The sequence below is a fragment of the Pempheris klunzingeri genome, chromosome 17, assembly GCF_042242105.1.
Source record: "Pempheris klunzingeri isolate RE-2024b chromosome 17, fPemKlu1.hap1, whole genome shotgun sequence".
Lineage (NCBI taxonomy): Eukaryota > Metazoa > Chordata > Actinopteri > Acropomatiformes > Pempheridae > Pempheris > Pempheris klunzingeri.
In genome coordinates, this window is record NC_092028.1 from 1,376,560 (window position 1) to 1,395,210 (window position 18,651).

An 18,651-nucleotide genomic window follows, 5' to 3' on the forward strand; every position below is an offset into this window, starting at 1 on the left:
ATCATACCTCTGATACTCAGAGCGGCCGTTTAATTTTAGACCGTTTTTAGTACAGATTCTCTTTCAGCTTCTGTCAGAGCCTGATCCCAGAGAGACCTCTCAAATGTGCAGCCTCCTCCTCCTCCTCATCTTCCTCCTCCTCCTCCTGCATTCTTGTGGCAGCAGATCTGCGGGACGTGAAACTTTGAGCTGAAATTCTAAAAAGAGGCAAACGTTGCAGCTGAAGCAGACTTGGGCTCTGCTCCCGGCCTCCCGCCTCGCTCCATAAACAGCATTAAAAATAACTTTGAACAAATGTGCAGCAGATGATGATGATGATGATGATAGCCTTCAGATTTAGCGTCAGCCGGTGAGTGTTTCCTGTTGGAGGGCAGCCTGCCAGGGAAGAGTTTGATATCAGATCAATTTTATTATTAGTTTATTTACTCTATATTTACTGTGAGGAGGGGGAGGGACAGCGTCGTCTTACAGACGGACTATTCCATCCAAAGTTAGTTGACGTCTCTACCAAATCTTCATGAAATGGTCTAAAGAAAGTGCAAATCGATGCTCGCCTCCTCGAGGGTCGGCTAATACTGAATACTGACTGTAATGACAAACATTTAATTTCAGTTGTAAAGAAGAAGTTGAAACTTCTCAACTCTCAACAACTAATAGCATTATTTATTCAGAATATATATATATTTTTATATTTGAATACACTTCACAGAATAAAAGCCCTCTCCACATAAGTACATGTGACATACATGTACTTGTGTTTTTTTTAAAGGGTTAGTTCAGATCCAACAAAATATTCGTTTAACCGCACTATAAAACAAACAAACTAACCGATCGTGGCAGCAGCAGACCAGCAGCTCCTGTGTTCTGAGAGGTAAAATGACCACCAGACTCCTTTGACAAAAACAGTAATTTTACACAGGCTCTGCTGGTCTACTGTTGTCTCAGTCAGTTAGTTTGTCTGTGTTATTGTGTGACTTTGGTGTCTTTAAGGGTTAGTTCAGATCCAACACAATATCTGTGTAACAAACAATAACACAGTAACAGAAAACAAACTTACCAATGGAGGCAGCAGCAGACTATCAACTCCTGTATTAGGCAAAGTAAAATCCCTGTTTTAGTGAATGTAGTCTGGTGTGTGTGCTGTTTGTGGTTAAACCAAAAGGATCTTCCAGGTCTCTCTCTGTAGGGATCCTTTCCATGATGCTGTCACACACTTAGAATAACACTCTGAGCCTGTCAGTGGATCAAACAAGCTCTTTTAGTGGACCTACTGTGATCAGGTGCAGTTGTCCCAAAGGATCACGTTGCAGCCATTGCAGCCCGTTTGGTGGCTGCTGGCTGAGGTGATCTACTGGACCAGTTCCAACACTTTTACTACCTACCAGTCCTTCAGACACCAGGATGAGGACACAGAGGGACCATGGTTAACAAAAATGGAGTTACTATTTGATAAAGATCCAATGTGCTCACCAACAAATCAAAACAGTCCAATAAAGAATCCAAAACAAACTTTGATAGCAAATACAAAAGGGAATTTGCAAATAGTGAGACACAGGTTATGAGACAGGAAGTGAAGACAAAGCTTCAGTCTTGGACCAGCCATGTTTTGTCCTGACAGTGTTCAGCCCAGCGTGTGATGAGAGGGAAGTCTTCCAGTGAGTGCAGACTGTGTTTGTGTCTCTGGTATGTTCACTGTGTGCGTCTGGGTTTTCATTTTCGTCTTGTGCTGATTTATTCCCATTAATTATAAAATCCAGGTCATTATCAAAGCAGCGCTCCGACCCCAGAGGGAAAGCCGGCTGTGTTTCCCCAAGCTCTTAAATACTTCAAAAGCTCTATTGTTGGGGGGAGGAGGAGCGGGGCTGGGGTGTTGGTGGAGGTTACTTCTGGAGGGGCGGGGGGGCAGAGATGTTCCAGACGACGTGCCGCCATGTTTAAAGCCCGATCAGAGGAGTCTGCTGGTCTCTGGGCTGTGGCTGTGGGTGTGTCCAGTGTCTGGAATCTCTTTCCCATCAGCCCCTGCAAAGCCCCTGCTGACTGACCTCCGACCTGCGGTGACCTCTGGTAGTAAACACCGTCAGTCACTGTGTTTACATTCGCACCAGAGAGCAGGTTACTGTAAAATCTGCCCCCCCCCCACACACATGTCCCTCTACTCAGTTTGGAGTTAGTGTTTTGCTTCTCTGAGCAGCTGCTCCAGCTTTCTAGCTGTTCTTCAGACGGTTCTAAAGCACGTCTGGACTGAGAGAGCACAGGTTTCCCTCAGTGTGTGTGAATGAGAGCGGATCAGTGCCGGGGTTTGACAGGCAGGTGTAGCAGGTGCTGTAAAAACAACAGGAAGTTGGTTATTAGGCGTTTGATTTGACCGCTCACCAAACCGGTCGGAGCTGAACACACATTTATAGATTCAGCCCCACTTACACTTCCATCAGTGTCTCTGATGGCCAACCAGAGATGCTCCTCACACCTGCAGAACCTCATAGAGAATCTTCCTGTTTTTAGGTTTCCTTCAGTGTCTCAGTGATCCAGTGACGGTTGTCTGCACAGCCTCAGGTCCACTGCTGCTGGCCGCTTCATTTGTCAACAAATACCCTCTAAAGACCTCTACATCACGACAGTATACTTCCTGTAGCTCCAACACCCTCATTCTTATGTATTCATGACATAAATATGTGGATTTTAAGAAATAAACTGGGCTTCTAAGGTTGAGCTGATGTCCCAGTCGTCCTCTACAGTGCAGCACTTCTGAATGTTGTTATTACTTGACATTGCTGTTACTTTCTATGTAGTGAAGAGAGGCTTCCCAGAGGTGAGTCAGTCTGGGAAGAGCAGAACCTCTCTGGCCTCATGTGTCGTAGAGTTTAGTGTCATTCACTCCTCACCTCTGTCAACATTCACACTCAGCTCCCTCCTTGTTCCGTCGGGTGTTGTGAGCTCCGTCCGTCAGGCTGACAGCAGCATGAGAAGCAGCACACAGCCTGGAAAGTTTTCAGATTCTTCCTGAATATTTCCACACCGCTGGTTTCTTCCTGAGAGAGAGAGAGAGAGAGGAGTGAACATCCTCATCGTCTTTTTCTAGGCTGCTGGCACCTCTCTGCTGAACGCTACGCAGGTACCGTGATGAATACAAGTGAATTTCAAAATAAAGGCGCATCCTGAAGATGATATTGATCGATGTTTTCACTTTGCGTCGATGCTATTGGACTGTTGACCGATGAATGTGAGTGTTGATTCAGATCGATGGATCGTTCCACCTGTGGTAGGACGAGAGACGGTCAGATGAACCTGGGAAGAGGCCTGCGAGCAGTTTGCAGTGGAATGATTTACAAAAGAATATCTGTGATTCTAAACGTTCACGGTCGCTAAATCTGTCGCCTGTTGCTTTTTGATAAATCATTGGGGCATGTCATCGAGAATCAGAGAACTGGGTGCATCTTATTTTTTGTAATGCTAGCAGTTTTCTTCTTCAGGTTACAGGAAATGTTGGCGTTGTTAACGTTAGCTATTAGAGACAAAAACAGAAAGAGAATGAGGCTCAATAATCACCTGGAGGATTGACCTATTTAGAGAACTGTTAGAGAAAGTAAACTCAAAGTAAGGTCCGTTCATGTAACGATGATCCCGCTGGAGAGCAGCTTCCTCTGGTCTGATCACAGGAACCAGGTCAGGTCAGAGAGCGGACAGCGCCGGGGTTAGCTCCCGTTCACGTGGTCGACACGACGCACTCTGCTGTGGCTGTGACTCTGCACAGAAATGTGATTGTGTGATGGAGCAGCAGCAGCAGCAGCAGAGCCAACGAAGCTTTCTGACTTTCCTACAGCGACCGTGGCATCGTGATGACATGCTGATTAGACACAGGCCGGGCCACCACTGTACCAAACAGAGGTCACACTGTATGGGCTGGGTGCCACAACGTGCCAGTGAGTGGGAGGCAAAATGAGGCTGCAGAGGAAGCGGACTGGGCGTCTGTGGTGGAGCCCTGGTGGAGGAGGAGGAGGAGGAGGAGGAGGAGGAGGAGGAGGAGGAGGAGGAGGAGGAGGAGGAGGAGGAGGAGGAGGGGTGAGGCTTTGTCTGGCAGCAGATCAAAGAGTTTTATTCTTCAGGATCTCTGCAGTGGACCCAGCCGAGGAAGTCAGACTGGGGTCAGAGGCTAATGAAGCTTCCTCAGGAGGTCCACCAGAGAGAGACAAGGAGGATTTATGATCAGGTGTCTGCAGGACACACCAGTAGTCATACCAGTGGAGAGAGAGAGAGAGAGTTCAGGACCCTGAGACCTGAGGGGACCTGGGGCCTCCAGGGCTGGAACACCATCATCCTGCAGGGGGAGTCTGCCTGTTAAAGGAAGGTGGAGAAAGAGATAGACCTGTAAGATGTTGTTGGTTTAACCACAAACGGCCATTATATCGCTCTCTGCAAACTCACCAGACTACATTCACTAAAACAATAATTTTACCTCACAGAAAACAAGAGTTGCTGCCTCGGTTCGTTAGCTTGTTTGTGCTATTGTGTGTTACAGAATTATTGTGTTAGATCCAAACTAACACTTAAAAACACCAAAGTCACACAGTAACAGAAAACAAACTTACCAATGGAGGCAGCAGCAGATCATCAACTCCTGTATTAGGCAAAGTAAAATCCCTGTTTTAGTGAATGTAGTCTGGTGTGTGTGCTGTTTGTGGTTAAACCAAAAGGATCTTCCAGGTCTCTCTCTGTAGGGATCCTTTCCATGATGCTGTCACACACTTAGAAAAACACTCTGAGCCTGTCAGTGGATCAAACAAGCTCTTTTAGTGGACCTACTGTGATCAGTTGTCCCAAAGGATCACGTTGCAGCCATTGCAGCCCGTTTGGTGTCTGCTGGCTGAGGTGATCTACTGGACCAGTTCCAACACTTTTACTACCTACCAGTCACTCAGACACCAGGATGAGGATAGAGAGGAAACAGTGGAGTTCTCCTTTAAACTAGCCTCACAAACAGATGGGTGGTTTAGTTCACCGTCATGAGCAGGTTTAGGAAGACGCTTTCACACGTGAGTGAATGAACAGAAAACTGTGAGTAATGTTCTGTTGTTTTGTGTGTTTCAGAGTTGCTGGGCTCCACCAAGAGGCTGAATGTGAACTACCAGGACTCAGATGGGTGAGTGGTGACGTAAACACTGTAAAATCCCACACTTGTGCTCTGTGTCCAGTCATTACTCTGCTCCCTCTGCGTCTCCACGCTGCACTGGCTGGAGGCTGATCTCAGACCTGTTAGCTCGGTTTCCTGGTCGCGGGTCAGCTCGGCTGAGTCAGCAGATTTGGCGAAGCGGCGGTTGTGTCTGGTGTCAAAACATCATGTTCGCCTCCCCGTGTGAACCCTGAGCCTCTGCTGCAGGCTGCTCTGCCCCGGTTATGCTGACTGCTTACTTTTCCCCCCTCCAAGCTCATTAGCCTGGAAGGAGAAATGAAAAAGTTTAGTCTCTGCTCATCAATATTTCTCTTTGTTCAAAGTTTTTATTATCCAACATGTAGCGTGGTGCTGCTGTTCCCTCACCTGTCTCACCTCCTGCACGTCTTCATCGCCTCTTGGATGAATTCATTAGCATGTTTGCATGCTCATGTTAGCATTTAGCTCAAAGCACAGCATCACTGCACCGCTAGCATGGCTGCAGGTCCTGAGCCAGTCCAGGTATTTAATAGATTATTGGGCCGAGTCACGGAAACAATCTGGGATATTTGTGCATCTTATTTCAAAAATAAAAATCACGCTCACAGTTTTCCTCCTCGGGGTGTTTCTGGTTTCCCATTGGCTTGCTATGGTTACATCGTCAGCTGTTCGAATCCTGCATTTCAGTCAGAAATACTATTGAACTATTGGAGGATTATTGAAATGTGGTCCCTGCCAGATGCAGTGGGTGTAGCTCGTTCACACTTTGTTACATCGTTGTTGTAATCGGTTATCGGCCATCCTTTGCCTTTTATTGTTGAAACACGATCACTTCCTGGCATCTTCTGTCCACCTGAGCACTGCAATGGGAGGGGGCGATCGCCCCGGCAGGAAGGGTGAGGTACCTGGGGTAGTGGTCTTTTAGCTCATCTCTCCACACCCTCCCTGAATCACCCTAATGATGGGCGCACTACCAGGCGCCGGTAGAGATGAAAGAAAACGTAGATAGTTGAGTAAACTATTCCTTTTTTTAATAATGTAATGACTATTCCCCTTCAAATCCATGACGTTAGAACAGTGTCCGTTATAATAGATGTGATAATCTTGGCTCACCAGGTGGAGTGTGTGCCAGACCCCCTCCCTCACCTGTTTCCTGTCCCACGTACTAAAGCATTAACATGTATTCATTTATTTAGACATGACATTATTTGGATAGTATCATGCTGATAAAACCATGCTTTGATAGCTTATTTTCATGTTTTACCACAAAAATCAGCGTTTCATCCGGCGGCCTCGTCACATGTTAGTCACAGGACCGGTCAGGAGGTCCAGATCTTGGAACAGAAACCTGTCACAGCCTGATGGAGCGTCTTCCTCTGAGCCGCTCACAGCTCCATTAAAAAGTCATCAGAGAGCCTCCCTGCTGCTCCGGCTGACATCTTCCTTCATCACCATGAACACACACACACACACACACACACACACACACACACACACACACACACACACACACACACACACACACACAGTGGCAACAGTCAACATGCAGGTGTTTGTGTTAAACAGACTGGGTAACAGTGGAAGTGGACTCTGGTAAAAGGTGTAGGAACGTTCTCAGGATTTGTTCCCTCCCTCCTCCGTGAGGCCGTACATGATGAGCCACCTGCTGCTCTGAATCTGCTCCGTCGGCCATGTTGGCCGCTTCGCTGTCCTCCTCGTGGCTGCATGGTCACCTGACCTCTGTGCTCTGCCTGGTTCCGGCTGCTGCGTCTGATCCGATGAATCCACCAGGAGTCCTCTTCACCACCAGTTATTGTCCTTTTAGGCTGGAATCAGTTTTGATGTTGGGAAAATAATTGATAAAATAATCCATAATTCCCCTGGAATGGATCAAAAGGAAGGAGCCGGACTTGAACACGTCGGGAGCAGAAAGTATTTGTACTTTCTACCTCCACTCACTGTAGCACCAAGTAGTCCCCACTAAAGTCTCCACTGTCTCCTCCTGCTTGTCTGTTTATAGTGGAGTGAGCAGCTGTTTCAGCTTTTTAAACACAAAACTGGATTCTTCTTCTGAAACATTTATTCACAGACGGTGGTTTGGGTCTCTCCTCAGACTTTCCGGTTGTCTTAGTGCAGAAGGCAGCAGACGAAGTAGCGACAGTAAAGGTCGTAAAGACTCTGAGAGGAGAGACACACGGGTCCCAGAGACATCGTCAAGTGTCCCGGTCCTTTGTTAGAGCGTCGGAGGGCAGAGGGGCGTCCACAGGGGTCAGAGGTCAGCGCCAGAGGGAGGGGCCACAGCCCATTAGGTAGGAGTGTTTACAAAGAGCCAGGACGACTTAATGCAGCGCTGACAGCTGAGAGATGAGGCTGGACACACACACACACACACACACACACACACACACACACACACTCAGAGACACACACACACACTCAGAGACACACACACACACACACACACACACACACACACACACACACACACACACACAGACAGACACACAGACAGACACACACACACACACACACACACACACACACACACACACAGACAGACACACACACACACAGACACACACACACGCAGACAGACACACACAGACACACACACACACACACACACACAGACAGACACACACACACACAGACACACACACACGCAGACAGACACACACAGACACACACACACACACACACACACACACACACACACACACACTCACACACACACAGACAGACAGACACACACACACACACACACACACACACACACAGACAGACAGACAGACAGACACACACACACACACACACAATATTTAAGTGGATCTTATCATAAATTACAACTTTATTCCTAAAATACAGACTTTTTCTTGTTTCTGACTTTCTAATAAAACTTGACGTTGACTTGAAGTGTAGTTTTAAAACATAATTACAGAAGTGATCATTGTCTTTCAGGATATTTAACCTCTTTCTACTCACGTTCCAACTGTATATTGAAAGATTTTGACTCTTTCTTGTAAAATGACCACGTTTATCACTACTGAGGCTTAATTCTAATGACGTCATGAGACGTCGTGCTGTTCCAGTTAAACCTGTCGATCACAAGCCAGCTGGAAAATAAGGGGGTAACGACATGGACAGTGAGGATTACTGATGCTGTTTCAACTTTTACAGTCGGTACAAAGAACCAAGAGAGTTTTGTTTTGGACTGATATCATCACTGGTGTGTATGCTACCGTTCATTTGGGAAAACACAGGTTACTGCTGCTCTCACTGTTCCTAAGGCCTCTCCTGGTCACACGCTGGGAGTCTGTCACCACTCTGTGCTGGTCTGACATTTCAAAGATCAGCCAGCTGTTACGACCAGACAAACACAAGTCGAGGCGAGCAAACGGAAGAAAGCAGCCGAGTCGGAGGAGCTCGGGATCACAGTTCCTGCTGTGGGATTATAGAAGGAAGCTCACCTCAGTAACTAACACACCACACAGCTATGGAGGTAAAGTAAGCAGCAGAAGTCAAGAGCCACAGCCATCGGTCCACCAGTCCACCACCAGGAAACAAGTCTCTAACTATTGATTGATTATCACAATAGTTCAATAATAAGCCATGTTGAGGATGTGCTGCTTCCCCCAGTCTGAGGTTTGAACATGTTGGTCGGACAGAACAAGACGTTTGGTGAAATGACTGCAGGATGTTGGAACAGGCTCTCCTCTCTGTTTCTGCATGTTTCATCTGCCAGTCGGTGAGTGTAGACAATAACCTGCAGATCAATAAGGAGTGTAGACAATAACCTGCAGATCAATAAGGAGTGTAGACAATAACCTGCAGATCAATAAGGAGCAGAGACAATAACCTGCAGATCAATAAGGAGCAGAGACAATAACCTGCAGATCAATAAGGAGCAGATCAGTAAGGAGCAGATCAATAAGGAGGTGAACAGAGCCGCTGGCTGCAGGTTGGACTCGTCCTGTTTGTAGCAGAACGTTGGTTCACACTGTGGATGTTTGGGAACATGAACCACAACTGGTGCTTTTCCCCTGAGAGTGTGTGTGTGTGTGTGTGTGTGTGTGTGTGTGTGTGTGTGTGTGTGTGTGTGTGTGTGTGTGTGTGTGTGTGTGTGTGTGTGTGTGTGTGTGTGTGTGTGTGGTTGTGTGTGTGTGTGTGTGGTTGTGTGGTTGGTTGTGTGTGGTTGTGTGTGTGTGTGTGTGGTTGTGTGGTTGGTTGTGTGTGGTTGTGTGTGTGTGTGTGTGGTTGTGTGGTTGTATGGTTGTGTGTGTGTGTGTGGTTGTGTGGTTGTATGGTTGTGTGTGTGTGTGTGGTTGTATGTGTGGTTGTGTGTGTGTGTGTGGTTGTGTGTGTGGTTGTGTGTGTGTGGTTGTGTGTGTGTGGTTGGTTGTGTGTGTGTGTGTGGTTGTATGTGTGGTTGTATGTGTGTGTGTGGTTGTGTGTGTGGTTGTGTGTGTGTGGTTGTATGGTTGTGTGTGTGTGTGTGGTTTTGTGTGTGTGGTTGTGTGTGTGTGTGTGGTTGTGTGGTTGGTTGTGTGTGTGTGTGTGTGTGTGGTTGTATGTGTGTGTGTGGTTGTGTGGTTGGTTGTGTGTGTGTGTGTGTGTGTGGTTGTATGTGTGGTTGTATGTGTGTGTGTGGTTGTGTGTGTGGTTGTGTGTGTGTGGTTGTATGGTTGTGTGTGTGTGTGTGGTTTTGTGTGTGTGGTTGTGTGTGTGTGTGTGGTTGTGTGGTTGGTTGTGTGTGTGTGTGTGTGTGTGTGTGTGGTTGTATGGTTGTGTGTGTGTGTGTGGTTGTGTGGTTGGTTGTATGGTTGTGTGTGTGTGTGTGTGTGTGTGTGTGGGGGGGTAATAGTCTCCACAGGGACGTGGATCTCAGGCAGGAAAAGGTTTTTCATTATTCATCGAGGCCGCTGGCGGCTCGGTGGGCGGTGGGGCTCAGACAGAGCTCAGACCCCCCCACCATAATCACTACGCTGCATCTAAACACAACATCCCCAACACTAAATTTCCCACAATCCTCCAGTGCACACCTCCTCCGGTGCACGTCAGCGGCTTCATGTTTAAACACAGTCGGGACGCTGTTCTCACGGGGGGGCTCCTTCAGTGTGTCAGGATTAAAGGTGCATGTCCACCAGTTTACAGTGTGCTGTGACCATGGAAGGACTGATGGTTTCATTGATTTAATACGAGTTCTTAGACGACGTGCAACATCTGAGCGGCTGTTTAGGATCCTGTTTGTTAGTCAGCAGGCTTCTCTAAGTTTGGTGAAAGGTTCACCCTTGGTTCAGAGAGAAGGTGGTTTCTTCTTCGTGCAACCTGAGGGACATTTTGAGGGTGAGGAGGATGATGAAGTGTGGCTGAGAGACATGTGGTGCGTGCAGGTCTTTTCCACAGTCGTCTGTGCAGCTAAACACATTGGTGTCATTAAAATAACAAACGTATGCAGCGGCCTAGTCGGAGGTCTGCGTGTGCTCCGGCTGATGTGTTCGTTCGATCCTCTGGAGGCCTCGGCGGCGTCTTTTGTCGAGCATCTTGTTGACAGAGAGAGAAACAGTGTGAATGAGTGAACAAGTGAAACAGTAACATTCAGATCAGACTCCCAGAGGAAGGAGAGCAGAGCCGGAGGTTATGTTTAATGAAACAGAAAGGCATCCAGCTCGCCCCGCCACAACTCCCCGCCACAACAATGGCTGACATACTTTCCTCCTGGCTCAGACACTTTTAGATTTCGCCAAGTTTTCATCAGCGGATTAATTACCCCCCCGCTGATGATCGGCCCGTCCCCTCCAGGTGGATCTGCTCACCTGCGGTCCGCTGTGGTTGGAGGGAAAGGTGGCGCCCTCACACGCAGACAGAAGTATGATCACATAGATCAGTGTTGGTGTTTGAGGAGGGCGGCCACTCGTCACCCAGGAATATTTCTCTTTATTGACTTGCATGCCAGAGTGTGTGTGTGTGTGTGTGTGTGTGAGAAACAAACACACAGGCTATAAAAGGCTTTTTTCTGCATCCCTGTGAAACAAATTAGTATTTGAGTCCGTGCTGATGCCCACGGCGGCGGTTGGCTCGGTGTTTCCATGGAGAGCGGAGCTGGAATGGCCCCCGTGAATCGCTGGGGTGGTGGGAGCTCCGGCCTTTTGTCCCGGGGGAGCGACCCGAGCTGCCAGCGGCTGTCACGCAGCCGTCTGAGGAGGGAAGAGAAACCACACGGCTGCTGACGGCGACAGAAGCTCCTTCAGGTCCCCAACAGGCGGAGCAGCGGCAGTTTGAGGGTGTGATAAGGCAGACTTTTAGCTGAGAGATTAGAGATTAGAGATTAGAAAACCTTAATAAGAAAGAATAAAAAAGACGCACACATGCCTGAGTGGAAAAACAGCAGCTGGCTGAGCAGAAATAGTTTCCTGATAATAATAAATAAGTGGACTCTAATAGTTAGTGTACATATAACAGCTAGCCTACAAACTATTGATGATTTGTATATCCTGTGAATACTTCATTCTGATTGGCTGCTGGGTGTTGAAACGTGGTGAAGGACAGAGGAGTTCCTGTGAAAGTCTCCTGCTGCTAAGTCATATCTAAGGGTTGTCCCATCTACTGGAGCAGCGAACAAAGCTGACGTTGCTTGAGAGCCTGCTGGGACGTAATGATTGTTCTTCTTCTAGTAGTCAGAGCTTCCAGGGAGGTGTGGCTTGTGAAACACATGTGATTGTGATTAGATATGGTTTATTGAGAGGGATAACACCCTCCTTACATACAAGCCTCCTGTGACCTACTACCTTTTTATATGGATGATGTGTATTTAGGATCTATCTGAGGAATGAGTCTATTTGGTCTGTGGATCCAACAACATCAACTCGTCTTCGTAACCTGAAACTGTAAAACCTCTCCTTTAACACTTTAACTACATGCACACTCTCACTGAAGTGGCCTCTTCAGTGCAGAACCTTTGTGTTTAATGTGTCGGTATCAGGGCTTTTACTGCACTATTGCATCTGAATACGTCCTCCAACATGTGCAGCAGTGAGGTCTGTGTGATCTTCACTGTAAAATGTTCTCCATGTGCCAACATGCCCAATCTGCACCCATTAAATCTGCTCGTAAATGTTCTCAGGATCACAATCACTGAATAAAAAAACATTTTGTCTCGTAAAGAAGGAGGCGAGCGGAGGAGCCAAACTGTGAACACGAACACGCTGTAAATCTCTCCATCTTGTGTTGGTGGTGCTTTAGTCTCTCACACTGACGCTGTGTGTTCAGACCACCGAGGGGAAAGAGGCACCGGGCTGAGACCTGGAGTGAGGCCTCCAGGTCCAGACTCAAGTAGGGGGAGGAGAGTATTAAAGTCTGGGTGTCAAAAACAAAATGTGACGGGGTGGCTTGTCAGAACGTGTAGTGTGTCTGGAGTAGTGTTGGACTGTAACAACTAGCTTGCATGTGGTGTCACTCTTCTGTAAAATAATCATCATTTAAAGGCAGAGCAGTGTTCTCTTGATGGCCTGAGTCTGATATAACCAAAGCAAAGGTCGAAAACTCAAAATGAAACTGGGCTGTCTCACCTCCCTGCTCCTACCTGTCCAAAACCACCCACGTCTGAAGCAACACCCCCGCTCCCAGTGCTTCCTGACACCTGGACGTAACCCGGCCCGCTGGGCTCGGTGATAGTGATGTCGCAATGACGGCCAGGAAGTGAGATGACTGGGGTGAGGGAGGGGGGGTAAGAGCCTGTGTGGAGAGGGTCACATCCCCCCACCTACCTCCCTCTGCTCCTCGATGATGAGAGGTGAGGTCACAGAGGGCCTCGTTCTCCCAGAGAGAGGATGGGGGCGGGAGGCGGGGGGAGGCAGAGGAAAAACCCAGAGCTGTCAGCAGGTCTGAGGACTGTGAGGTGAGCAGGACTGGAGGACAGAGGAGGGATTGTCTCTCTGCACCGACTCCTACCTGCATGCTGGCCTGCAGCCTCATACAGGCTCCAGCAGAGCCTGATCCGTGCTGCCCCGTCCTGCCCCGTCCTGCCCCGTCCTGCCCCGTGCTGCCCCGTCCTGCCCCGTCCTGCCCCGTCCTGCCCCGTGCTGCCCCGTCCTGCCCTGTCCTCTGTAGAAGCTGTAAGAAAATACCTCTGCCAACTTCCTGTTAGCCCTCTGCTAACTTCCTGTTAGCCCTCTACTGACTTCCTGCTAGCCCTCTGCTAACTTCCTGTTAGCCCTCTACTGACTTCCTGCTAGCCCTCTGCTGACTTCCTGTTAGCCCTCTGCTAACTTCCTGTTAGCCCTCTGCTAACTTGAATGGGGATTAAATGATTTAATCGTGAGTCTCTTCCAGACTTTCCAAATGTTATCAGACAAACAGGGCACTTTACAGTCTGTGGAAGAAGTCGGATGCCATGGTTGTAGTGGCTTCAAAGCCTGGAGACCTTCCTGGGGGGCTGATCTGCACTGACCTCCTCAGGAGCCGCCATTATTGCTTCTTGCTGCCGCCACAGCTGAACCCCGCCCTCAGTATGATGCCTGATGTGAGACATGCTGGCTGTTTTTATTTATAGGCCATGTATCCGTCTGTCATTGCTGTCGTATCTTATTGCCTCCTGTTCTGTTTTTATATTTATCTTCCCTAAATATCTTTATTTTATATGTTTCATACATCTTTCTGTATGACCGGAGCACCTCTTGAGTCTTTAATCGCTGTAGCTCAACACTGAGCGCCGTCACTTGGCCATAAACGTGAGACTGGGAGCCAGCCGAGATGGATTTTGGCGTGATGGTGATCAGGTGACTCCACCTGCCCCTAAAGGTGAAGAGAAGCCAGGTGTAGATCCCAGAATGTAACCTGTGTCATGTGCTGGTGGTCTGGGATCACGTGAATGAAACGAATCAACAGAATGATGTTAATTTAATAGATAGTGTGGTGGTAAAGTGAAGTCTCGGGTCTGAGCTCTGAGGCGTCTTCATTAGCAGCCTGCAGGCACTCAGGGCTCCTTCTTAAACTAATTATCTCGCTCCTGAAACTTCTCCACAACACGTACGAGCCTTGTCCTCCTCTGAGCTGAGCTTAAGCCCTCCTGACTGAGACGAGCGCCGACGTTTAAGCCTCCGTGGTGACTGAGGGATTTCTCCTCTCCCTCTCCTGCCCTTTGGAACCTCTCTCCGTAATCCATCCATTATTGTGGGAGCTGCCCCTCGGCGCTCTCTGTTACTGCGCCCTCATGAATGCCATCGCTCACATTACGCAACTGGGAGAAAGGAAGGAAGAGCAGCACTAAAAACAGCCCCCACCCCCCTCTTTATTCTTTTCTTTTCTGCCTCTGCCTGCTTCATTTACAGACGACCACATGTAGCCTGTAGCTTTATTTCCTCTCCTGTCTGAGTTCTTCACGTGTGGGGGAGGACGCTCACATGTCACGGCCGTGCTCATGAGGATTTTACAAAGAAAAGAAAAGAACATTTTCTATGAAAGAGCCCCTGAATGTATTCTCTTCAATTATACATATATACAAGTGAAAAATGTTGAGCAGAGTTACCTAAAGTCCAAGATGATGGCTTCAAATTGTCCATCCAATAATTCAAAGATCTTCAGTTAATGTGATGTTGATAAATACACTGCACTAATATATATAGTATGTATTTATACCAAAGCTCTTTACAGTATATCGCTCTCTTGATTGCCACCAGACTTCATTGACAAAAACAGTGATTTTACCTCACAGAACCTCACAGAGCTGCTGCTCTGCTGCTGCCTCCATCAGTCAGTTTGTTTGTGTTAGTGTGTGACTTTGGTGTTTTAAATGTTATGTTCAGATTCAAGCTAACATGTTAGTTCCCTGATGGAGGCAGCAGCAGACCAGCAGCTCCTGTGTCCTGTTCTCTAAAATCCCTGTTTTAGTGAATGTAGTCTGGTGTGTGCTTAGAATAACACTCTGAGCCTGTCAGTGGATCAAACAAGCTCTTTTAGTGGACCTACTGTGATCAGGTTACCAAGTTTCAAAACGCCGGACTGCTCCTTTAACTCCTCCTCACCTGACGAAGATGCACTGAGGTCCACAGATGATCAGATGCTCCTGGGTTTTGTTCCAGGATCCAGGGCTGTGATTCAGGGGGCGTGGCCGATGCGCTGAGGTGTTTCCAGGTGTTGTGGTTTACCTGCAGCTGCAGGTCGACGTCTGACTCACACAGGAACACGATGACGTGACTCTCCCCCCTGTTCACTCACACAGCGAGTCCAGACACAACAGAGAGCTCTGTCTATATGATATTAGCTAGATTAACACAAGAGGACAAACCTCAGAGAGAAGTAAGTCATCTTACTTCTCTCCATGTTGAGTTTTAACATCGAGGGCTGTTCTCGTCCCCCTGAAGTCAGTGTTGTTAAAGCTCTGACGTGTCTGAAGAGGGTTTATTGACTCCTAATGACTGATGTGGTGTGTTTATGTGCTTCTGATGCACATTTTATAGCTGTGCTTATGATGTTTATAACACCCCCCCTCTCTCGCTCTCTCTGCCGTGACCTTTGACCCCAGGTTTTCAGCCCTGCACCACGCCGCCCTCACAGGGACCACAGAGCTGCTGTCTGCCCTGCTGGAGGCTCAGGCCACCGTGGATGTCAAGGACAGCAACGGTGAGACACACACACACACACACACACACACTCACTCACTCACTCACTCACTCACACACACACACCTTTCCTCAGGGACGAGGAGCCTTTGGAGGGACCAGGCCCTGTCGCACAAAACACCTAAAGTTTTCCCCTTCAGTTTGACACAGCTCTCCTCAGCTGAGGGACTTGCACAGAATTCCTTAAAAGGTTTCCTTATTTAGGGAATAATGTTGAGAGATTTACGGCACTGAAGGAGATTTTACTGCAGTAAAATGCTGCGGTTTCCATGGAGACCTGCTACCTCCTCACACAGTTAAAAAAAAAAAAGGAATAAAAGACGACAAGAAACGCAGATTGTTGAGAGGAGGAAAAGATGAAAGACAATAACAGGAAGCTCACCGTGAAACTGGATCCTGATGTGAAGCCGGTGAAGAGGAGCGCCGTCGTCTCCGCCTGTTTTTACCTGTGGACATGAAGGAAAGATCCGGTAGCATCAACCTGAGAGCAGATCCAGCTGGTCGTTCTCCTCCTCTCACTGTTCTTCTTCATTTATCTCCATAAGTCAGAGTCAGACGCACCTGAAGCCGTTTTTCTTCTTCGTGCAACAGTTTAGTTAATTATAAGACCAGGAAAAGGCCTGAAATATTCAAGGGTGTTTTGTGCTTCTGATTTTATTTCCAGTAAACCTTACTTATCAGACTGGAGGGAACCAGCCCCACAGTCTTCATTAAGTTAAGGACTGTTTTTACATTAAAAATCAGCAATGAAATGAAACCCAGTGGGAATCAGAAACGGTGATTCAGTTTTCAGCGTCAGCGCCGCCTGCTGGCCTGGAGGGGAGCACAGCGAGTGTTAGCAACAAAGCAAGTTGGTCTTCAAGAGCAAAATGAACTGAGGTGACGTTTAATCCACACGATCGTGTCTCCACGGAGATGGTTTAATCACCCTGTTGTCATCCAGCGCCACCATCAGGTCAAACTAGAGTTTTATGCTTCTGGCACCACAGCCGAGACAAATGTTCTCATCCCTCCGCCTGTCCGTCCTGAACGCTGTTTCTCAGGAACGCCTTGAGGAAACTCCTTCTAATTTGGCACAACCGTCCACAAAGTTGGACTCCAGGATGAACTGATTGGACTGCAGTGGGTCAGAGGTCAGAGGTCAGTGTGACAGCTGTGTCAGCTGTGACTCAAGCTAATCAATCGACAAACGTTTAACAGGCTGAAATGACGAAGCGATGATATTAAATGTCCCGAAGGTCAAAGGTCGATGTCCTGATGTTCTGCAGAAACACTCAACTTGCTATGAGCATGTTAGCGATGCTGCTGTTAGCATTTAGCTCACAGCACCATTGTGCCCGAGTCACCGGCGTCACTTCATCTCCAATGCAGATTCTCCAATTAGTGCAGTTAGCTCTCTGCGGTGAACTCCCCGTTATCTAACCAGCCCTCTTCCCGTTTCTCCGAGGTCACTCCCAAACTGGTCGTAGTCTGCCAACACATGTCACGTCATGTCTGGACTGCAGCACTTCTAGCTCCTCCATAAAAGTTCCTTTTAACGTGATAAAACAGCAGAAACAGTGAGGAGAGTCAGGCAGGCTGATTACCTCAGATCCTGTGTCCTGTTTACCTGTTAGAGAAGATCTCAGTGGTGGGATCAGTGAAGACACAAAGACCAACAGTAGGAGAGAGAAGGTATTGGGTACATTCAGTACTTTAGTTGACTACTTCTACTCCACCACATCTCACTGGTAAATGTTACACTTCATTGCATTTACAGATTGAACCAAGCTGCAGCATTAAAGTGATGAATATTGTGAATATGCCCCCCCCCCCCCCCCCCGCTGATGAGTTTTTGAATGGTGAATGTTGACGTGTGCTTGTTGTGTGGACTGATCCGTGCAGGAATGCGTCCGCTGCATTACGCAGCCTGGCAGGGAAAAGCCGATTCGGTCCTGATGCTGCTTCGCTCCGGAGCGTCCGTCAACGGCGTTTCCCTGGACGGACACATCCCTCTGCACCTGGCGGCGCAGTACGGACACTACGAAGTGGTGAGTTCAGCTCTGCTTACACGCTGGTTTTTCCTCTGTGGTTCTGTCACGTTTAAAGAGTTTTCAAAGCTGCAGCCTCCGCTCTCTTCAAACCCCCCACCAGACTCCACTGACAAAAACAGTCATTTTACCTTGCAGGACTCTGGAGTCTGGTGGCACACAGTGATATCACAGCTGTTTCTGACGGCTAGTAAAGAGCTTTGGTATGAACACAAACTGTATATATTAATTTAGATCATCACATACAAGGAAGTTATCTTGTTAGAAACAGTAAGAGGGCCAGGAATCAGAAGCAAGATAGAAATGTCCAATGAAAAGCATATAAAGATGTGGAAACTGTCTCTGTAGTTAAAATGAGAAGCACTTTACTGTTTCTAAGCGAAGAGGACAGAGTGTGTGCTGTGACCGTGCTGCAGGAGGATGTGATCGGTTTTGTGGGGATTCAGATGGTGGTGGTGATGAAGAGGATTTGGGGGGCAGATTTGGGATGAGGTTTTAGGTGGGGGTGTGATCGGAGACCCTGTGTGTGTGTGTGTGTGTGGTGCAGCAGATGTGAGGGAGGTTTGCACTGATGAAATGAGCACTGCAGAGGTTTTCTTTTATTAATCCTGAGGTCAGATCTGACTGTCTGTTATCACACCGCTGTGTTACGGCTCAGACCAGGATTAACATGACACCCCCACCCCCACCCACTGAGGAGGTCTGCAGGTCCACAAAACATCCCACTAAATCTTTATTCTAAGACTATAAAGGGACAGTTGAGATTATCTGGAGTGTGGTTGTATGAGGTCCCTCTCCATAGTCAATGTATAACCTACAGTAGACGATGGCATGTAGTAAAAGTGTTGGAACTGGTCCA

The 18,651-nt window shown here is 47.9% G+C and overlaps 1 protein-coding gene across 1 annotated transcript in view; it reads left to right on the plus strand.

The window, feature by feature from the left end:
• The window catches only part of LOC139216150 (caskin-2-like), a 64,849-nt gene that overhangs the window by 18,774 nt on the left and 27,424 nt on the right, over window positions 1-18,651 (plus strand). The window contains exons 2-4 of the mRNA XM_070847196.1: window positions 5,086-5,137; window positions 15,666-15,763; window positions 17,647-17,792. Coding sequence (XP_070703297.1) covers window positions 5,086-5,137; window positions 15,666-15,763; window positions 17,647-17,792 — 296 coding nt within the window. The remainder of the gene's footprint in view (window positions 1-5,085; window positions 5,138-15,665; window positions 15,764-17,646; window positions 17,793-18,651) is intronic.